The sequence below is a fragment of the Lethenteron reissneri genome, chromosome 54, assembly GCF_015708825.2.
Source record: "Lethenteron reissneri isolate LAM-NWPU_2019-01 chromosome 54, ASM1570882v1, whole genome shotgun sequence".
Lineage (NCBI taxonomy): Eukaryota > Metazoa > Chordata > Hyperoartia > Petromyzontiformes > Petromyzontidae > Lethenteron > Lethenteron reissneri.
This window is the reverse complement of record NC_083832.1, coordinates 4,754,818-4,777,119: the sequence shown is the minus strand read 5'-3', so window position 1 is coordinate 4,777,119 and position 22,302 is coordinate 4,754,818. Positions and strand designations below refer to the sequence as shown.

The 22,302-nt window shown below is 51.0% G+C and overlaps 1 protein-coding gene across 2 annotated transcripts; it reads right to left on the bottom strand.

The window, feature by feature from the left end:
• Nucleotides 1-3: 3 nt before the first annotated feature.
• LOC133356569 (sodium- and chloride-dependent creatine transporter 1-like) lies at nt 4-21,676 on the bottom strand. Of its 2 annotated transcripts, none has more exons than XM_061574155.1 (14): nt 21,545-21,676; nt 15,855-16,083; nt 13,446-13,577; nt 12,622-12,928; nt 12,160-12,292; nt 11,264-11,398; nt 10,316-10,419; nt 9,746-9,870; nt 7,945-8,057; nt 6,181-6,318; nt 4,880-4,982; nt 3,777-3,948; nt 3,167-3,337; nt 4-889 (listed from the first exon to the last, which is right to left on the bottom strand). In XM_061574155.1, the coding sequence occupies exons 1-14, from the start codon at nt 21,560-21,562 to the stop codon at nt 874-876; spliced, it is 1,896 nt and encodes a 631-aa protein (XP_061430139.1). In that variant the 5' UTR covers nt 21,563-21,676; the 3' UTR covers nt 4-873. The 2 variants fall into 2 exon arrangements, with proteins under 2 accessions (XP_061430139.1, XP_061430138.1); XM_061574154.1 differs by having other exon boundaries at nt 7-889; nt 3,848-3,948.
• Nucleotides 21,677-22,302: the final 626 nt, after the last annotated feature.

The following is a 22,302-nucleotide window of genomic DNA, read 5'->3' as shown; positions in this document are numbered from 1 at the left end:
GTGCGCACCACATTAACTGCCATGTCGCTCTCACTGTGCCGCTTCTGCAGAAAGCGTGAAGCTAACTTTCACCAGTTTTGCAAAGTAAAGACCAACAGTGTGAAACATTGCAGCAATGTGGTCGTTTTTTTGCTGCAATAATTGCTTCGTGTGTTTTCAGAGTGAATCATCAGTTGAGCTCTTTTTTTGTTACAAACATCAAAATAGTTTAATTCGCGACCACGACAATAATGTGCAATTTGGAGAAGAGAAACATGTATGGAATCAGAGGCACAGGAAATGCAGCAAAAATACCGAGCGACGTGGAGAGACGCAGATAAAAGAGAAAAGGACACGGCACCAATGCACGATGCTGGCATCAATAGAGGTGCCAAAACGTGTGGGGCGGCTGCTCGGTACGTGGCCCGGCGGAAGTGCGCTCCCCCGCTCGCCACAGAGGTTCGCGGTTCAAATCCAGTGGCCGCCCTGGTAAGTACTGCAGTGTAACAACTGTGATTATACTACCACGCGCCACCTGCTTCACTGATAGTGGATGTTAACGGCCCAGTGATGTAATTCGCAAGAGTAGACCATCGTGTCCCGGCATCATGGTCCACTGAATATACACAGAGCAATCATCTACTGCGAAAACTTAGCGGAGCCCTCCTGGGTAAACGAGCATAACCATAGCGATGATAATGGGTTCAGGTGAAGGCAGTGATGTGGCTTGTCGGCGACATTGCTCATACTGGTGGCTGCTCACCATGGACAGCCTGAAGCAGAGTGCGAGCCAAGCCTGGAGCCCAGGCCTTTATTTAGCTGCGGGCAGCAGAGGCAGCTCCGACGGGAGCGGCTGATGGAAGTGAAGCGGTAGCTCGAGTGAGACGGGCGACGTCAGGTGACGCCAGCGCTGGGTCACACACAACCAGACACGCGGTCGCACAGCCACACAGACACACGCCGCCACACAGTTACACAGACAAACGCCGACACAGTTACACAGACCAATACCAATACCCGCCATTTGCCAGTGATGTCACCACGGTGCCCGTGCCAGGCCAGGTGCACTTTGAGGCCACGTGAAGTCTCAAAGGCTCCCGAACAGGAGGTCATGGGACAGACCCAGGTGCCATTGGTTGGCTGATTGAGATGACTGGTAGATGCACCAGCTGTACCCCCTACTGTGCCAACTTGCTGCAGTTTCGCCGCCTGGCGCTCCGCTCGTTGTTATGATCGTCGCTCCTCCGCCCTCAGTTGTTGTTGGAGGGCGACTGCCTCGAACTGCTCAGTAACATCTTTCACGAGCCTCCTCTATAGAGGCCAATCTTGACACTGCTGGTACCGGTCTTCGGCAAGTCCACTCAGCTCCACATCCTCCCATACCGCATCAGTCCATCTCTTCTCCAGCCCATGTCACGCCCGTTTAGCCCCCTCTATGCGGCCAAACAGAAGCTGCTTGGGCATGTGGTGCCTGGGAATTCTGGCTACATGACCCAGCCAATGCAGCCTTGCCTGCCGGAGGAGCTCACTGATGGAAATGTGTCCAGATCTTTCAAGAATTTGTAAGCTATTCACATAATGCAGTCTGGTTAAACCCAGGATGGATCGTAGGCAGGCCAGCCTGAATGTTTCTCACTGGCACAGATGTTCCATCAGAGGGGTCCACGTTTCACAAGCATAAAAAAGGGAGCACATAACTGTGGCCGAGAAGACCCAAAGCTTCATGCGGAGCGACAGACCAGGTAGCTTCCACACCGCATTATGCAGCCAATGAAAAGATAATGCAGCCCGACTGATTCGGAGCGAGACCTCTGCTGTCAAACTGCAGCTGGTCATAAGCACACTGCCCAGGTATGGGAAACTGTCCACTCTCTCCACAACTGTTCCATCACAAATGGGGAGCTGAGGAGGTGGACGGTTTATGGGCACAAACTACCCAGGCAGGTGCTTAGGTTTGGTGGGGCTAATGGTAAAACCTCACTTCTTAGTGGCACACTCCAGGTTCAGCAGCAGCACCTCAACTCCTATGAGTGAGCAGCAATCACCAGATATTCAGCATACATAACATGGTTGACCAATAGGAAGCCATCCCTCAACCGCACGCGAGCATCGATGAGCCTCCCATTGCATTTGTACCAGATGGAAATTCCTCCGGTACAACCATGGAAAGCTTCTCGAACTATGTCGTCAAAGATGATGTGAACTAATGTGGCAGCCAGAGGACATCCCTGTCGTACCCCAACGTGAACAGGGAATGGCTCGCAATCCTGGCCACGTGGCTTTACCCGGGCCTGCCCACCATCATGAAAGCCCTTAATGATTGTGAGCAGAGTCGGGGACTCCGAGAGCATGAAGAACCACCCACAGCCCAGGCCTGTTGATGGTATCATAGGTCTTGACCAGGTCAATAAAACATAGATGTAGGTCTTGTTGGAATTCCCTACACCTCTGCTGTAGCAGACGGACAAAACATATGGCATCCGTGCAAGCCTCTCCTCAGCGTCCCTGGAAAGGCAATGTTGAATAATCCTTGTCAGGACCTTTCCCGGTACACTAACTGAAATGCCCCTATAGTTACAATCCTTCCATACAGACACACAAAGATCCCCCATATAGCCTTAACAGACTGTAGGGGCAAGTGCTGTTAGCGAGGACCTATGAAGGCCGCAGCGGTACGCGAGGGGGTGGGTGGCCAGCACCACGCCCGACCGCCTTTGTCTCCCCAGTGGTGATGTTTACGCACCGCACCAGGTACTCATTTGAGGCTGAGTCGACCTAGGGGAGGCCCAGGACCGGTTCAGATAATCGTCACTGGTGTTGGCCGTGAGCGGGAATTGAACTCGGGTCGCAGGGTTCATAGCGCAGCGCGCTAACCGCTACACCACCGCTCCCCACAGACACACGCCACCACACAGACCCACGCCTCCCACGCAGACACACGCCACCACACAAACACACAGACATGTGCAATCAAACAGACACGCGATCACTGTCACCGTGCAGCACAGTCACATAAGGTCACACAGGACATTAGCGGGACCTTGATTCACCGCCTGTGACTACAGCACAGACCGTTGCTTCTCCAAAGAGTGATCCGCTAGCGAGGAGCCCTGTGGTCAGTAACCCAGTGGTGAGTAACCCAGTGGTGAGTAATCCAGTGGTGAGTAACCCCCCACCCTCCTTCCACCTGTGCGAGGCTGCCCCTGGCAGCGGCGAGCTTGTAGAGCGCCACGGCCGGGATGCACAGCATGGAGGAGAGCGCGAGCAGCCAGCCCAGAGCCTCGGCCCAGCCGGGGTACTCGTAGCGGCCGTTGTACACGAGCCGCTCGTAGTGCACCAGGTGGAACACGAAGATCCCCTAAGCGCAGGCAACGCACACGCAACACACATGCAGGCAGCAACACAGAGCTAAGGAGTGGTCTGGGGCGTCGAAGCACTCAGCCAGCACCGGTGAGCTGCATGGGCGCGGCACGGGCTGGAGAAGAGATGGAGTGATGCGTTACAGGAGGATGTGGAGCCGAGTGGATTTCCGATGACCGGTACCAGCGGTGTCAAGATCGGCCTCCGTGGAGGAGGCTCGTTAAGGACGCTACTGGGCAGTTGGAGGCAGTCGTCTGGTAACGGAGGGCGGAGGAGCGACGCTCACAACGAGCGGAGTGCCGGGCGGTTATAATGTGGCGAGGTGGTATAGTTGGGGGCCCAGGTAGTGAATCTGCCAGTCACCTTGGTCAAGTCAACCCATTAAGCCTTCGCTATTCCATAAGACTTCTTTGTTACATGAAGCGTACAAAGCGCACCTAGTCTGGTACCGGCCCCATGGTGCCGTCATGGCCACTTGAGGGTGGAGGGCGGCCGCTGTGGTGCGTACCAAGCACACGGCAGGGCTGAGCACGCTCCAGCACCACCGCACCCATGCGTGCGGACGGAACCCGAGCATCGCCGTCAGGTCCTGCATGAACCGATTGACTCCTGCACATAGCAACAACGCCAACAACATCGACAACATTAACAACAACATCGCCAACATCGCCAACAACATCGACAACATTAACAACAACATCGCCAACATCGCCAACAACATCGCCAACATTAACAACAACATCGACAACATTAACAACAACATCAACAACATCGACAACATTAACAACACCGACAGCAGGAATGAGCAGGTATGTAGATGGGTAAGCGAGTGGATGAGTAAGTACATGGACTAAATAAGGAACCATGTGTGTCAATAGGCTGTGGGTGAGTGATTCAATGTGTGAGTGGGTGAGTTTATGAGTGGGTGAGTGATTCAATGTGTGAGTGGGTGAGTTTATGAGTGGGTGAGTTTGTGAGTGGGTGAGTTTGTGAGTGGGTGAGTTTGTGAGTGGGTGAGTTTGTGAGTGGGTGAGTTTGTGAGTGGGTGAGTTTGTGAGTGGGTGAGTTTGTGAGTGGGTGAGTTTGTGAGTGGGTGAGTTTGTGAGTGGGTGAGTTTGTGAGTGGGTGAGTTTGTGAGTGGGTGAGTTTGTGAGTGGGTGAGTTTGTGAGTGGGTGAGCGTGTGAGTTTGTGAGTGGGCGAGTTTGGGAGTGGGTGAGCGTGTGAGTTTGTGAGTGGGTGAGCATGTGCGTTTGTGAGTGGGTGAGCGTGTGAGTTTGTGAGTGGGCGAGTTTGTGAGTGGGTGAGCATGTGAATTTGTAAGTGGGTGAGTGTGTGAGTTTGTGAGTGGGTGAGCGTGTGAGTGGGTGAGCGTGTGAGTTTGTGAGCGGGTGAGCGGGTGAGCGTGTGGGTGAGCGTGTGAGTGGGTAAGCGTGTGAGATTGTGAGTGGGTGAGCGTGTGAGTGGGTGAGCGTGTGAGTTTGTGAGTGGGTGAGTGTGCGAGTGGGTGAGTGTGTGAGCAAGCGAGTGGGCCTTTGCTACCGTAAACCCAGGCCACAGCGATGCACTCCCAGCCCATGAGCCACAGCATGGAGATGCCGCTGGCTGCGTAGCTGTCAAACAGCTGGAACACATAAATGCCACCCTGCAGCACAGACAGCACAGACACAGCACAGACACATCAGTCACCCTCAGCTTGTGTACTCACTGTAGAAGAGTAGATATGCTTTGTCTATAGGCCTGTTTACTCATTCGCAAATGATTCCTAGTGGTCTCGTTCATTTATCGATGCAACCTTGGTCGTGGCCAGTGAAGTGAATGCCACTGCGAGCCCTAATGGACGGGCAGGAGACTTCGAACAGCTTCACCATCACTGAACCTAATTCTAGATTTGAAGCTTTCGTGACTGCAAGGATTCATATTCTTAGGTTTTTTTCGGTAAAGTCATGTAGGTAAAAAAATAACATTTAAATTAATAAAAGTAAAATAAAAATTAAATTAAATTAAAATCACGACGTTTCGGAGGCAACACAAGCCTCCGTCTTCAGGTGGAACTGTCACAGCACGATAGCACGATAGCTGTATCAAGCTGTATCAAGTGATACAGCTATCGTGCTGTGACGGTTCCACCTGAAGACGGAGGATTGTGTTGCCTCCGAAACGTCGTGATTTTTATTTTATTTTTTATTTTACTTTTATTAATTTTAATTGTATTTTTTTACCTACGTGACTTTACCGAAAAAACCTAAGAATATCACCGAATCTCATTAGCACGGCCCGGCGAACCGTGCTCGCATTGCCGGCCTTCATGGCTGCTTGCTAACAGCACTTGTCCCAAAACGTCTGTTAAGGGGCCGTCCATAAATGACGTCACGCACCTAGTGGGGGGGGGGCGGGGTCAGACATTTGTGACGATGTGTGACGAGAAATGTGACGTCACATCAAAATGCGCAATTTTAAATAAATATAAACAACACGTTCTACTTAATTAAATATACTTTTAAATAAATGTTTTCTCCTACAACATCAGAGTGCAGCGCCACATTAAATACGCACTACAATGACAATAGTTTAAAGCGATTTGAAGCATGTTTTATTTTAAGGGGGGGGGGGGCAGAACTTTATGACGTCATATTTGAGTGGGGGGTCTGACTTTTTGTGACGCCGTGTGACGAAGGGGGGGGGGGGGTCAAAAATCGTCCAAAATCGCGTGACGTCATTTATGGACGGCCTCTAAGGCTATACGGGGGATCTTTGTCTTTATGGGGGAGGGGTGGTGGGGGATGAGGGAGGGTGGTCACGTGGTGAGTAGGGAGACAACCTGTCAAGTCGGCGGCCGCTACCTGAGTCACCATGGTGACGGAGAGGAGGAAGCTGACGAGGCAGCAGAGACCCGTGAAGGCCTCACGCCGCCTCTTGCCACTCAGCTGGGACGGGAACAAGTCCGTGAGCCCCGTCACAAACCCCTCCATCCCCGCAAACTGCGGCACGGGAGGGGGGGGGGAGACCAGAGGGGCAAGAAACGTCGCGGTTTGGCTAAATTAGTCACGATTGATAGTTGTTTTTTTACCCTTTTATCTGGCAACAAAACTGACACCTTTGTTTTACAAGGAGTCATGTTTGCATAGACCACAATACCTGCAGTCGTAATGCAAACAAAAAACACAACTCTGATAATGTATGCACTGTCCTTATCAGAGTTATGTTTTTTGTTTGCATTACGACTGCAGGTATTGTGGTCTATGCAAACATGACTCCTTGTAAAAAAAAAAAGTGTCAGTTTAGTTGCCAGATAAAAGGGTTAAAAACCAATTATCATATTTTTTCTTCTGGCAAATGAGGTTCCAATGGTAGTCACGATTGTTCAATTATTTAAATCTTGTCAAAAGTCCATGCCGAACACCGCAATGCTGTTGCATCTGTTCTTTAACCAAGTTGCAGAGTACTTGGGTCACTCCAGCTAATAATGGCCTGGTGTATCATGAACGTTCAGGTTTGGAAGTGGCTCCGAGGTCAGAGGACTGAGCTGGCACCGCCAAGACCGTGGGTCCCAAGCATGACGTGAACGTTGGTGGATGTCGACACCATTTCTCCGGGAAGTGATACCTGGCCTCTTGGTGCCGACGGGAGGGGACAGGGCCAGGTCGCCCTGTGGGTGATTTTAAAACGGCTCGAAGATGCTTTACGACCGCTCGCGTGGCGGCGATCGTCAGCAAAGTAAAAAATACCAAAGGGGAGTGCGTGCGCTTCTCATCTCTGTCTACTCTCCAAATCCAGCGATAGGAAGTCCACATTCTTACGACAGTCATCGGGATGGAGGAGTGACACTGGACTGTACTATGAACTCGGCGGCTTGGCCACGGCTCACATCAGCGCCGAGCGATGTTTTAACCGGTCCAGGCTTGGCCAGGATAAATCGGAAATCAAACGTCAGTGTCGATAATGAAGTGTCATAATTCCTGACAAAATGTATTTAAAGTATATAAATAACTAATTGAATCTACATTATTAAATGAATGCCAGAGAATAACTAACGATATGACAGCCATGTTGCATGGGATTGTCTTCCTGACAGCTGATTGGTTCTCACAGTGGGAGTGATGACATCATCCCGAGCAACCGTAGTCATGTGACCAAGCATTGCGATCTCGGTAGGACATTCATTATAACCTCCCTTATTTCTAACGCCATTTCAGATCCTACTACAATTGCAACCTGATCTCGTCAAGGAGAATAAACCATCACGTGAACTCCGGTCATCCTTGCAGCGGGCTTTGTCTAATCATCGAACAAAAGCGGTCACTGCATCGCGCACTTTCAGATGCGCTTATGCGATCGTCTGGAATGCTCTTCTGATATTAGGAATACACTGGAGCTATGCACCATATTGAAAACTAATTTCTTGAAAACAGCTTTTTGTGATTAGTTTGTTATCCTTCCCCCGCACCTTCAATTAGCAGTTGACTACGTACGGTGCGAAAGAAATTCAACATACATCGTTTCTCTGTATCTCCGTTGATTTGGCTACATGAACTAAAGTGGTCCACGCGTTGTTCCCAGTAGGAGGAATGTCTCCTGGCGAGGGAGAGCTGGGTGCGGGAGCTCGCCTCGCTGTCCACGCCAAGCAGCAGGAGCATGATGAAGAGCAGGGCGGCCCAGAGAGCAGGCACCGGCAGCAGGGAGATAGCGCGCGGGTAAACCACAAACACCAGCCCGGGGCCTACACACACACACACCATGCACTACCGTTATACACACGCACGTACCTATGGAGGGCATCTCTAGACAATAGACTGACAGACCAGCCTCTGACGGGGTCTCTAGACAATAGACTGACAGCCCGGTCTTTTGATGGGGTCTCTAGACAATAGGCTGACAGCCCGGTCTCTTGATGGGGTCTCTAGACAATAGGCTGACAGCCCGGTCTTTTGATGGGGTCTCTAGACAATAGGCTGACAGCCCGGTCTCTTGATGGGGTCTCTAGACAATAGGCTGACAGCCCGGTCTTTTGATGGGGTCTCTAGACAATAGGCTGACAGCCCGGTCTCTTGATGGGGTCTCTAGACAATAGGCTGACAGCCCGGTCTTTTGATGGGGTCTCTAGACAATAGACTGACAGGCCGGTCTTTTGATGGGGTCTCTAGACAATAGGCTGACAGCCCGGTCTCTTGACGGGGTCTCTAGACAATAGGCTGACAGCCCGGTCTCTTGATGGGGTCTCTAGACAATAGACTGACAGCCCGGTCTTTTGATGGGGTCTCTAGACAATAGGCTGACAGCCCGGTCTCTTGATGGGGTCTCTAGACAATAGACTGACAGCCCGGTCTTTTGATGGGGTCTCTAGACAATAGACTGACAGCCCGGTCTCTTGATGGGGTCTCTAGACAATAGACTGACAGCCCGGTCTTTTGATGGGGTCTCTAGACAATAGGCTGACAGCCCGGTCTTTTGATGGGGTCTCTAGACAATAGGCTGACAGCCCGGTCTTTTGATGGGGTCTCTAGACAATAGACTGACAGCCCGGTCTTTTGATGGGGTCTCTAGACAATAGGCTGACAGCCCGGTCTCTTGATGGGGTCTCTAGACAATAGGCTGACAGCCCGGTCTTTTGATGGGGTCTCTAGACAATAGACTGACAGCCCGGTCTTTTGATGGGGTCTCTAGACAATAGACTGACAGCCCGGTCTCTTGATGGGGTCTCTAGACAATAGACTGACAGCCCGGTCTTTTGATGGGGTCTCTAGACAATAGGCTGACAGCCCGGTCTTTTGATGGGGTCTCTAGACAATAGACTGACAGCCCGGTCTTTTGATGGGGTCTCTAGACAATAGGCTGACAGCCCGGTCTCTTGATGGGGTCTCTAGACAATAGACTGACAGCCCGGTCTTTTGATGGGGTCTCTAGACAATAGACTGACAGCCCGGTCTTTTGATGGGGTCTCTAGACAATAGACTGACAGCCCGGTCTCTTCATGGGGTCTCTAGACAATAGACTGACAGCCCCGTCTCTTGATGGGGTCTCTAGACAATAGACTGACAGCCCGGTCTCTTCATGGGGTCTCTAGACAATAGACTGACAGCCCCGTCTCTTGATGGGGTCTCTAGACAATAGACTGACAGCCCGGTCTTTTGATGGGGTCTCGAGACAATAGGCTGACAGCCCGGTCTTTTGATGGGGTCTCTAGACAATAGACTGACAGCCCGGTCTTTTGATGGGGTCTCTAGACAATAGACCGACAGCCCGGTCACAAGGACCCTGCGAGTGGCAGCCACAGGGGAAGGTGGTGCTGGAGGAGCGCTGTGGTGGTGTTGGTGGTGGTGGCGGTGGTGGCGGTGGTGGCGGTGGTGGTGGCGGTGGTGGCGGTGGTGGTGGCGGTGGCGGCGGTGGTGGTGGCGGTGGTGGGGGCACCAGTCTCGGCGACATGGCTGATGTCCACGCCCTGCTCGCGCGCCATGAAGCCCAGGAAGGAGAATACGACGAAGCCGGAGAAGAGGCTCGTGGCGCTGTTGATGATCGTCAGAATAATGCTGTCCCTGGTGTCGGTGCCGGCGCCAGCATGGAACACATCGGGTAACCGTCACGCGCAACACAACTCTGCACAGCAACATTTTAATGCAGTAGTATAGCGGCTAAATGCTACTGCCACTCAACATGCATCACAAACCTCTGACAGCTCTATCATGTGTCAGCGTGTGTGAGAGTGTACCTGGCCTGACGCAACCGCCGTGGTGACGTTATCGCCACAGAGTGGGGAATCACGGCTGTTATTGTTGTCTGGATGTGCGAGTTGTGTTTGTGTGAATGTGCGTGTGAATGTGCGTGTGAGACTGTGTCCGTGACACAAGTTGGAGCCCCAACTAGAGCGGGGAAAGGGCCATGGGGGGTGAGCGTGAGCGGAAGGACGGAGAGGAGAGAGAGCCCTGGCCGCGGGGTGGTGGTGCAACGCGGGGAGCCCCCGACCGCCCCCTCGCCACTCACCGGTAGCAGTTGTTGTGGAACTTGTTGTAGCTGCCCAGCGCGGGCAGAACTCCGAAGCCCACGCCGTAGCAGTAGAACACCTGCGTGCTCGCCTCCACCCACACCTGCAGCAGCAGCAACAACAGCCGCGGCGCTTGTACCGAACTAGGTACACCTGGAGGTGACGCGAATTATCAAACGTTCGCCGGCAGGAGGTCACGGAACAGACCCTGGTGCCGTGGGTTGACCGAGTTGACTGGGAGATGTACCACACCTGCGGCGTATGCGTGCGGGGCATCCCAATCAACGCTCCAGCACTGTGGGCATGGAAGCGGTTGCTTGGCAAGGTGTCACTGCAGCAGCAATTCAGCTGACAGTAAGACAACCCCCATGCAACATGGCCGACATGGTGTCACTCATGTAACATGGCTGCCGGTCTGTGCCTAAGGTGTGTTCATGTTGATTGAATGCGTTATTTATGTTAATAATGTCATTATAAGTGTTATTAATATTATAATTAATGATGTTATGTCACTGATTATTGGTTGACTTACTTTTACTTTGACAATCAACTTACCAGTGAGTGGTCCTGATAACCCCTAAAATTCTCTGCAAATGTTACAATGCTTTAATGTCTTCACTCCCTCATCTTAGCTCACACAATTTCTAGAACTGCGCAAGTCATTTTGTACTCAAGTCCGAGACTCCTAGAGCACATCCCTGCTTCCTACCGGGAACACAAACCTGGACGTTGGTGCTAATCCTGGGCCATAACACGACTCAGCCCATCATCATTACCTTTCCGGGATCGATAAAACGAGTACCACTTTGCGAGGAAGTAAACAGTGCTTGTCCTATGAATCGACTCGCCCCTGCCACAGAAACGTGGAATTTGCAATGTCTGCCACTGGGCTGGCAGGGGCAGGTTCCCACGGCCGCAGTGCCGCTATCCAAGTGCCGACCTCCGACCTGTGGCGTGGCGAGTTTGTCCCAGTCGGGTTGGAGATAGTAGACGATGCCGTCGAGAGCGCCGGGCAGCGTGGCTCCTCGCACGAGCAGCACCAGCAGCAGCACGTACGGCACGGTGCCCGTCACGTACACCACCTGCGGGTCCCGCACGACAAACACAGATCCCCCATGTAGCCTCCAACACGGTCGGCGAAAGTGCTGTTAGCGAGCAGCGCCTACGAAGCCCGGCACGGCGTGTACGACTGGGTGGGTGTTTACAAGCCGTGCCAGGCACTTGTGAAAACACCTGCCTGAGCATTGGTCTGACGTGTGGCACCTACGTTTTCTGACCTTTACTCGGCCGCACGTGAGGTGCCGCATCCGAGTCACCTGACCCTCGGCACTCGGTGAGAAATTCACCCCCGGGGATTCGGTGAATTATCGCGATCCAAGGCCGCAGCTCGTTGCACAGACCCCCTCTTTGTCGTCTCGATTTTTATACTTGCAGGAGCAAACAAGTTGCATGGAATTTGAACAAATCCTCAGTCATCGTGTTTATTGGTTTTAATCAAAAATTCATTACATTCCAAATGATACCCCTCCAGCGATAGCGGTGGGAGTGCAGCATCTCGCCTGACCAGCTCCCGGTCCAATCCCAACATTGCACGAGTCAACGCCTTCCACAGGCTCTGCTGCCTGTCTCTCCCCTCTCACTACACCCCTCATTGCTTGGAGCTCTCCTCCACGAGCCATCTTTGCCATGAACTCCATGCCCCTGTTCCAAGCCCAAAATCAATGCCTTCCGCTTCGCCCCTCTGCCCTTGACTGACTGCCTCTCTCCCTCTCTGCACGGTACAAACACTGGCGCTGCCCGTGCATGGACACCATGCCGTTCGCGCCAAGTATCACACGGTCACCTTGCCAGAGAACTTGATTCCCTTCCACACGGAGAAGTAGACCAGGAGCCAGACGGCCAAGAGGCACAGCAGCATCTCCCAATTCACGGAGCCCAGGTCGTGCATCCCCGACGACACACGCAGCACGTTCCGCCTGTGTGAACAAAGACAAAGATCACCCGCGGAGCCTGTAGTAGGCTGTTGGGGCAAATGTTGTTAGCTGGCAACACCTACTAAGGCCGGCATGGCGCACGAGCGGGCGGGTGGCCAGCATCACACCTGGCCGCCTGTGCAGAGTTGTAAATTCCCCCAATTTTGATCCCGATTCTGCTACGAAGATGAAGAACCCGTTCGAATCTCTCGCACGACGGCGGCTTTGGAGAACGGCCCACTGGAACGGATACCGCAGAGCTACGCCAGAGATCCCTACAGCGAGCGACCTCTGGCCTGCCGCCGCCTACAGCGCAACGTGCATCCACTCACTCCCAGAATTCCACGGCGGGCGATGTCGTGTCCTGGCACGCCGAAACTCCCTCGCTGGCGTTGCTGGCCGCACGCGAGCTGCCCAGGCCTCGGGACAGCGAGACGTTGCGGAGGAGGCCGCTCGCGTTGGACGGACACGGCGCGTACGTCTCGGAGCAGGCAGCCGTCGCCCACCAGCCCCGGCAGTGGGTCCAGGGCAACTGGGCCGTGGTCAGGCTGTGCAGAAGGTAGTAGAGGGACCAGGCCAGGACCACGATGTAGTAGAGGTCGCTGAGGAAGACGACCACCATCGACGCCACACCGACGCCTGCGCCACGGAAATAATCGTGCGGAGGTGGTCACGTGGGTCCGACGTCAGGCGCTGACATGGCACATCCAGAGTTGGGACCAGGAACTGACGATTAAAAAACCGGGTTCTCAAGCGCAGCTTGTTTATGGTCTCCACTAGGTCACCAATTACTTCAATATATTGCGGCTTTTTTCACAAAACTTGAAAAATACGAGATTGCAAATCACTCATATAGAGATTTAAAACATTGGTTTCACCATTTATCGCAAAAACACCAATTTCATACTGAGTGCCTCGCAAATCGGAAGGTCCGCGAGTTTACATCCAGGATCGATACCACGAACACCACGTTGCTGGGAATTCAGAAGGTCAACAGCAGTTGTCCTATCAATGGACTCGCCCCTGCCATAAGAATGGGGAATTTCCACCACTGGCTCAGGGACGTAACGGAAGACGAGCCCATGCACCAATGCTCGACAGTTATCACCGAACAGCGTGTAGAGTTCTGCCCGCGCCGCACTCGGCAAGACCGTACCGGTGAAGAGCGGCACGATCTTCCACACGCCGATGGTGCCCTGCTGCGTGAGCTGCCCCAGCGCCACCTCGAGGAAGAAGAGGGGGATGCCCACGCACACCACCGTGAGCCCGTACGGCACGAGGAACGCCCCTGCAGACGCGGGAGATGGGCAGCGTCAGGCACACGAGGACGAAGGGAGAGGCCAACAGTAGGAATTAGTAGACATTTAATAACGAATAGGGAATTAGTATGCATTTGTAGTGACTGTGAATGTCCCTGTGTGGTGCCGGGCCTGCGAGGTCACAGCGGATAGTATGTTGTCATTATGTGCAGCCCGGTTACTGGGCGTAGTACCAGCCCTAGCGGGGCTTGGGTGTGCGCTGGTTAGCACAGAGGCACCACGTACAGTGTGCAGTGCGGGCGAGAGAGAGCGTCAGTCAGCCAGGGTTACGTTGGGGCATGATACGCTGGTTGACCTGCCGACACGTGACCGGATGATATTGGAGGGGGGCCACCGGTGGACGGGGGCCACTGGGTGGTCACGTGGTACAGAGGAGCTCTCGGGAGCCTTCGGGAAAGGGCCAGAGAGATCGAGAAGGTGGGTGGGGCGAGAGGCGGAGCCAGCCCCAGCCCAGGCTGATATAACGGGGGCCCCGTGAGGGGCTCGGGGTTCTTGACTGTTGGTGAGTGAAGATCCACGTCGGGTTGAAGAAGCCTCTAGCCACGCGGTCCGGGACCCAGCTCGTGGTCCGGACCGGTATAGCAGGACCGTGTCTAGTTCTGCCGTAGCGTGGTTAGATCAACACCCAAGTGTAGGTTACGTGATGTTGCGTTGAGTTGATGTAATAAATAGTGTTGCTCCCAAGATAACGTCTGCAACTCAGTTGGAATCACTACACATTAAGTAACAAATAAGGAATTATTATGTATAAGTAACAACTATGGAATTAGTACGCATTAGTAACAAATATGGAATTAGTATACATTAGCAACAAATAGGAAGTCAGTATGCATTAGTAACAAATATAAAATTAGTAACAAATATGAAATTAGTATAAATTAGTAACAAATAGGGAATTAGTATGGATTAGTAACAAATATGGAATTGGTATAAATTTAGTAACAAATAGGGAATTAGTATGGATGAGTAACAAATAGGGAATTAGTATGCATTTAGTAACATGCAAATGTACTAAACTTGCAAATTAGGAACTCGCGCATAGCGAGGGCTTAACTGTATTTACGAATTTTATTTGTGCATGAGAGCTATATTTTCAATTCTGTAAAGTATAAACATATTAATGTGTTCCCATTGTGAAGCTGTCTAATTTTTTAAGTGATATTTTCCATGTTACACAATGTATTACCATTATACAGGGTGCTTTTAAAAATGTTAACACTTATATGGGACTATCGTTTTTAATGGAAAAAGAACAGATAATACACTGTAACATGATAACAAATGTATGTTAATAGCTTCAAAAAGTCAGAGTCTCCACTTGTTCACCATCATTGTCAACAAATGCCTGGGATCTTCTCCGTGCGGTCTCTAGAGCTCCATTTATTTGAAGGACCCTATATTTATTACTACGGTATTGCGACGCTACGTGATGATGGTGCTCATCATCGTCATCATCATCGTCGGCGATGATCGATCCACTGCTGGATGAAGCCCAGAAGTGGATTGGATGGAACCCAGGCGCTTCTTGCTATGAGTTGCGAGTGTTGCATGGCGGTGGTCACTCTCCTACTGCCCTGCGGCCCTCATACAGACCTTGTGGAGCTGTGCGCTGATAGTTTTGCCAAACTGGTTTTTTCCCAGTTCACTTGAAATTACTTAACAATTTCTCCTCCCTTTATCTGTGCCGCTGCAGGCGTGTAATTATGCGTGTGTGGGCAGGCACCGCATCGTGAGAGGTCAGCAGTGTCCAGCATAAACATCTCACGGAGAGTGAAAACTTTGGCACAGTCACCACTGAGAATCTATGACCGAGACCTCCTTGTCTATTCGCAAGAGAACCGGCACTGCAACGGTCCAGTTCCACCAGACTACCAGGCACAACGGAGGCTGTGAGGCCCAGGCACTCAGCGGCCCATGTAGGGCCGCTTTATGACATTGCTTTGGTCCTCAGCTATGTCAAGCTTTAAAAGCCTCCTCGAGGAATGCCCATATATTTTTGTCATAATGGAAGGAAATAAACCATTTCAGAAAGAGATTATGTAAAACGTTAAACTTCATAATCTTTTATCGAAATTAGAGGCCCCTCAATATGAGGCTCTAAGCTGTAGGTTACTTAACTTGTGCCTAAATCTGGCACTGGGCACAGCGACGGTCCAGGCACAGTGATGGCTGTGCGGCCCAGGCATAGCGGAGAGCAGAGAGTGCGATTCCGCACGTAGCTGTAGCTGCAGGGCCCTCGCTCTCACCTCCACCGTTCTTGTAGCAGAGGTAGGGGAACCGCCATACGTTACCCAGGCCCACGCCGTAGGCCACGCCCGACATCAGGAAATCCATTTTTCTCCCCCAGCTCTCCCTGCCGGGCCTCGCCTGTCCGGGCGCCACCTCCGATGGCCTCCCTGGGCTTCCCGCCGCCCCCAGCCCCTTGCGGCCTCTGTCGGCCGTGCTGTCCGCGGTTTCGCACGCGAGAGGCATGACCTGAAAGACGGACAACGGATCGCTCGCTCACTTGCTCGCCCAGTTCCATAACTGTGCAAGACACGCGTGTCAAATACTCACCTGTGGGGCCAGAGACGCACCTGTGAGAGGAAGTACAGCAAATAGGTTTGTGGTCTATCCGTGACGGGTTTGAGTGCTCCCTTCTCGTGGCTGTTCGCTTTCTCTGGGTGCACTGCCGGCCTCTTGCATGCACGGCCCGTCGGGGTCACGATGGCCAGGTTTACGTCGAAAGCCAAAGTGATTTCCTGCTCAGGTGAGCATTGAGGAGGTGCTCATCACCCCCGAGGCCAGTGGTGGAAATTACACATTCCTATGGCGGGGGCGAGTCTCTGCATTGGACAACCACTGTTGAATTTTCAAAAATGTGGTACTAATTTTATCGACCTTAAAAAATACTGAGTTGATTAAACAACCCGAGCCGGACCGTGGGTGAAGTGAGGATTTCCTTGATCGAGAATTTTGCTCGTGTAAGATCATTGGCGCGCCATATCTGAACCGATCCTGAGCACCCCTTCACAAAGGGGCACGGACCAGAAGGGTGAAGTATGGTGAAAACACCCCCATGAACGACACGGCATAGATAGATAGATCGTTTATTGTCATTGTCACCAGTACAACGAAATTTAAAATGCTCACCAGTCAGGGCATCATTCATAAATTTAAATTAAATAAAACAAGAAAATAAAAATAAAATTAAATGAAAGATAATAAATTTATACTATATATAAAAACAGCCCAAGTATACCCACATACCCCCCATAAGGTTACATTTTGTCATTGCACATCTCTATTTCACAGTCAATTGTAAACACTATTACTTAACAATTAATTAGCATTATTGAGTGTGGTGATCGCTGTAGGATAAAAGCTCTGTTTGAATCTGTTTGTCCTTGTTTTGACTGATCTGAATCGTCTGCCTGATGGCAACAGCTCATTGACACAGAACAGGACCCACACGTAACCGAAGCTGTAAATTATCCACAGCCACCCAGCTGGTGCTGCGGCCAAGCACACAACCCATGGTCGGAGGAAGGTCACGAGGTCAAATTCTGAGCACGGGTCAAATCCGCCCATCAGTCCCCTGTGATTCATAAAAAAACACATCTTTATCGGAAGCGATCAGTGTGGGTGTCCTAAGAAAAAACACTAGTCCCGGCCATATCAATGTTGAAAGTGATATTTCCACGACTTGCCGAGTGATTAATTTTCCTCCCAAACACGTATCAGGTATTGACAACGACAGCAGGCAGTGGTGGACGTGTGCCAGTACGCCGGCGTGAGATTTCTCAGTGGCGGCGTGAGACAGCGAGGAGGGGAGAGACAAAGACAGTCGCAGGAGACACTTGGGATGTCTGCCAACAGCATTTGAGAATCGCGGATAACAAAGTAGAAATAACAAGTAGCAGGCTTTCGCGACCAATATCATCCATAATACAGGTTTTTTTTGGGTTAGATCGCGTAAATATACAAATGTGTCGTTAAACCCGCCACCACCCGACAGCCAATTAGTAAGGGTTGTAACTTAAACAGAGCATGCCAATTCGTCACTAGTACAGCACACCGGTGTGTTGGAGAGCCAAGCCACATCATTTACAATCTGAGTACGACGTTTCGCCAGGAATTACAACTACTTTCTATAAGCGACAGCATTATTTGCTTAATACAAGCAACACTCTTCACAGGTTTCAGCATGCAGTGTCCCATTAGCGGTCGCAGTCAGGCTTGTTTTGATAGGTTTGCATTGATTCGTTTGGGCGGGTGCCATACAAAACCAACAGACTCCGGTTCAACTCCCATCCTCGGTTATCGAACGCCTCACCACCACCACCACCACCACCACTCGCTCACCACGTCCCTTGCCCCGTCCCTCACCACCTCGCTCTTCTTTTCTTTGGCTGTCCATCGCGAACGATGATGACTGCGGAGAACAGCTAGCAGCAGCAGCATTCTCCTACGCGCTGGTGGGATGAGATGCCAGCCCTTGAGCTGAAGCGTCAGCCATACTGTGGGCAAGAGTTGCTGCTCGTCCGCTGAATGGGATTCGTGTTGTGCCGTTGCTGCTGGTGTTGATGCTGAGAGGTTTTTTCACTTTTTCCTTCAACCCTCTGACCGAGTCGACTACAGCAGCCACTTCTCCACTGCTTCCAGTTGGCTAACATTTCCCCCCATGTGTCCCACACATTGATATTGGCTGTCTTGAGGTGGCTTTTAAGTATGTCTCTGTAGCGCAGTTCTTGGCCACCACAAGAACACGCTTTGGCCTCTTTGAGTTCACCGTAAAGAAGGATTTTAGGAAGCCGATGTTCTGGCATTCCAGTTCCGTGCCCTGACCATCTCAACTGAGAGGAGGCATAACTGTTGCCTCTCTACCCTGTGGATCGCAGCTCTTGCCAGCACCTGGAATCATACATTCTTGCGATTTGTCTCAAATGTCTCAGCTGTAGGCTCGCAAGTTTATTCAGGCATCGTCTGTATAGCGTCACTGTTTCTACAGATTAAAGTAGTGAAGGAATTACCACTGCACTGTAGACCTTTACTTTGGTGAACATAGATATTTGGTGTTTAAACATATGTAGTTGGTTCAACTGAGTCGAAGACGTGCTCTTGGAGGAAACACATTTATTTAACACCAACACACGGGGTAACTGCCCCTTAACAGAATAACAACCTATGATGGTGACCACCAGGCTAACAACACTAATTACAGTGTAACTAGCTACTACGGACCGGGACCACAGCTTTGGTCCAGGTCCACGTGTTGGAGACTTGTTGAACGTAGAACGTAGACGAAGGTTTCTTCAGGATGAACAACAACGCTGGCCCCTCTGGGGGACCCGGCTTATATTCTCTGCGGCGTAGCTGGCTTCGCCCTTGGCCACGCCCACCTTCCAGAACCCTCTAGCAGGATCACGACCCGGACCATGTGACCACACGGCCTCCAGTAACCCCTTCCCTACGGCCAGCACTCTCCCTTTATCTGTGCCGCTGCAGGCTCTAGAGCTGGCATTGCACGCCGAGCGTGGTGCCATCCAGCGCTATCAACCAGTGCTGACCGAGCCCCTATAGGGCCGGAACTACACCCACATCACAGCGGTGTCCGCGATGTTGTTACACCGCACGCCGTGCCTCTCTAGGGCCGGCACCGCACAGTGACACCCCGCGATGTCACGACACGTCAAGGCCGTAGCCATGGAGTCAACATTGGGGGGGGACCAAATCTTCCAGGGGGTTGGGGGTCCCAACCCAGAAAATATCTACATTTGAAAACTCATTTCCTGCCTAAAATTAAAAATAATTCACCAACACATGGGATGGACTTTTTGTTTTATTTTGAACAATGTCTAAGAGTGTATTGTATTCGATTGCTCTGTTTTTACTTTTTTACCATTTCTTGTTTAATTGTATGTAATGGCAGAGATTAGGGATTAATAAAGTACTACCATAACCACAATCATATAAACAGAAATCTATGCATTGATTTGTATGAAGACAAGTCCAGATATTGTGACCAAGGTTTCGCAAATTGTTGTTTTATTTATATAGCATAGGAATCATTTTTTATAGCAATATATTGGGGGGGACATTTTGAGCATATTTGAATATTGGGATGCGTCTCCCCAAATATATATTATAATTACGGCCTTGCTACACATACAAACATTGTTGATTGCTTGCATATTTTACCACAAGTGCGCGGTTAATGCAAACCTGATGCCTTTTGCAAAAGGTATATAGTTGGTGGTCGAAAATCTTAACACCTGTTTCGATTGCCAGAAAGGGTAAAACCTATTCTTATGTTGTCATTAGGCAGGCCTTGTTTTATAAACACAAATTCCACGCAACAGCTGTGAGCGTGAGCAGCTGTTGCTGCTGTTACTAGTTGCTGTTGTTACAAGTTGTTCGTTTCTTTTTTTATTGCACTACCGATTTACCGAATAAAAAAAACTATAACCTGGTTACCGGTTTGGCGCTCACATACAAACGTCTGTCAATAAACTCGACACATTCAGTGTCTCATCAACAGTCGCGGCCACGCTTCTTTTGCTAATCCTGTGTATCTTCTTGGTTCTTTCGGTAAAGTCACGTAGAATGGAAATAATAAAATAACAAAAATAAAACATCATAAAATAATTATGAGAATTATTTTATATTCACTAACACATGGGATGGACTTTTTATTTTATTTTTAACAATGTCTAATAAAATAATTCTGAGAATTATTTTATTATCCTTTATTTTCATTATTTTATTATTTCCATTCTACGTGACTTTACCGAAAGAACCAAGAAGATGAATCCCTGCAGTCACGAAAGCTTTAAATCGAAAAATCCTGTGTATGTCTGCATTGACTACATTGGGCGGGTGCAGTCCCATACTGACCACACTCTGGTTCGACTCCAAGACCCGGTCATCCTACTCACGCCTCACCACCTCGCCCAGCACCTGAGAAGCTCAAGGGAGTTGTCACGGCCCGTGCGATGCGCATAGCACTTGCAATTAATGAAGAGGACGCCGGTTCTATTCTATCTCCCGGCGCGGCAGCTTGTAACGGCGGGCAAACTTTCTCAAACTCACCCCCCTCCACCGCCTCTGGCCACCATGCAGTACATACAGTATACAATAGATGCGCCCACCACGGTCGAACGGCAGCTTTCTCCGTCTGGTAGGGTAAAACGTGGGTACTGCCACCTCTTCCTAAGCGTCTGGTCAGCATGGAGGAGGAGTAGGCCAAACACCCTCTCGAGAGCTGCCTCGAGTGGGGAGTCCCCTCTCACGAGCAGTACCGGGAATGAGGCGTTGCAAGTCGCTGCTCCTTTTACCTGCGGTGACTTGGTCGCCATTTACCTGCGGTGACTCTGACCGCCGTGCCGTTTGTACGTTCACGTAACCCCGATCCGCGCATTCGCTGTTTGAAATACCTCCGGTATCAGCTGCCGGGACTCCCGGCGCTTACAAGCGGCACAACCTGTTTGTCAACACGAGTCGCGCCTTATCAGTGCCATCCCCACGAAGACAAAGATATCCCGTGGACTCTTAACGGACCGTTTGGGGCAAGTGCCGTTAGCGAGTAACACCTATGAAGACCGGCACTGTGGCTCAAGAGGAGGTGGGTGGCCAGCATCACTCCCGGTCGCTTTTGTTTACCCAGTGGCGATGTTTACACACCGCACCAGGTACTCATTTGTGGCTGAGTCGATATTAGGGGTCGCCCAGCACCAGTTCATACATCCGCCGCTATTATTGGTCGTGAGCGGGAATCTTGGGTCGCCGGGTTCGTAGCGCAACGCGCTAACCGCTGCGCCACCGCTCCCTGCCACCCCCATATCCCACCACCAACCACGCGGACAGGGAATGAATGAAGGAAACCACCACCACCACCACCAACAACCCTTGTGTTGTACCACGGGATGCTGTGCTGGCTGACATGTCGTTCACTCACCGGGCAGCAGGCGGGCATGACCTTGCAGGACCTTGCAGGCAGCAGCAGCAGCAGGGCACGGCTGTTGTAACTCTCACCCCGCAATCTCACACCCGTACGGGCACGTACAGAGGCACCCACACAGCCACACACAATGTCACGGAGCGGAAGAGGCCGTGCCGGTTATATTTGAGATCCTAGCGGCAGGGGGCGTTCATTTTTCTCCACTTGTTGCCACACATTGGCCCAAGTGTCGAGGCGGTTACCTCCCCAGAGGACACCCCTGCTTGCGATAAATTTCTGCCATGAGTTTCAGTTTAATTTATGAGGTATATCCCTGGGAGCCACGCGGCTCTTGACTCGGGTGCACCGCAACAAAACAAAAACATGAACAAGAAAACTCTTAAAGTGACTACGCGCAACAGAAAAATCCAGGAAATATCAGCAAAATCTTCCAGAAAAAGCACCGCATTTCAACGCTGTGTGCAAAAATCCCAGTGGGATGCAAGTCAAACAATAACCACCATAAGACATAACTTTTTTTCAAAATTTCTTGCCGTGGATTTCACACCTGATTATGATTGCTTGTGTTGCAGTCGAAACGTCGTAAGAATTTGTATTGTTTTCTATTTTTATTATTTTATTATTTCCCTTCTACGTGACTTTACCGAAAGAACCAAGAATATATAACCATAAGACAATCTAGATTTGAAGTTTTCGTGACTGCAGGAATCCATACTCTTTGGTTCTTTTGGTAAAGTCACGTAGGTACAATATAA

Excerpts from the sequence above, each read along its gene's own strand:
- LOC133356569 (XM_061574154.1), bottom strand. Across the intron at positions 12,929-13,445 it reads GATCGTGCCGCTCTTCACCG|GCGTCGGTGTGGCGTCGATG; the intron begins GTACGGTCTTGC and ends TCCGTGGCGCAG. Across the intron at positions 12,293-12,621 it reads CCCGCCGTGGAATTCTGGGA|GCGGAACGTGCTGCGTGTGT; the intron begins GTGAGTGGATGC and ends TTGTTCACACAG.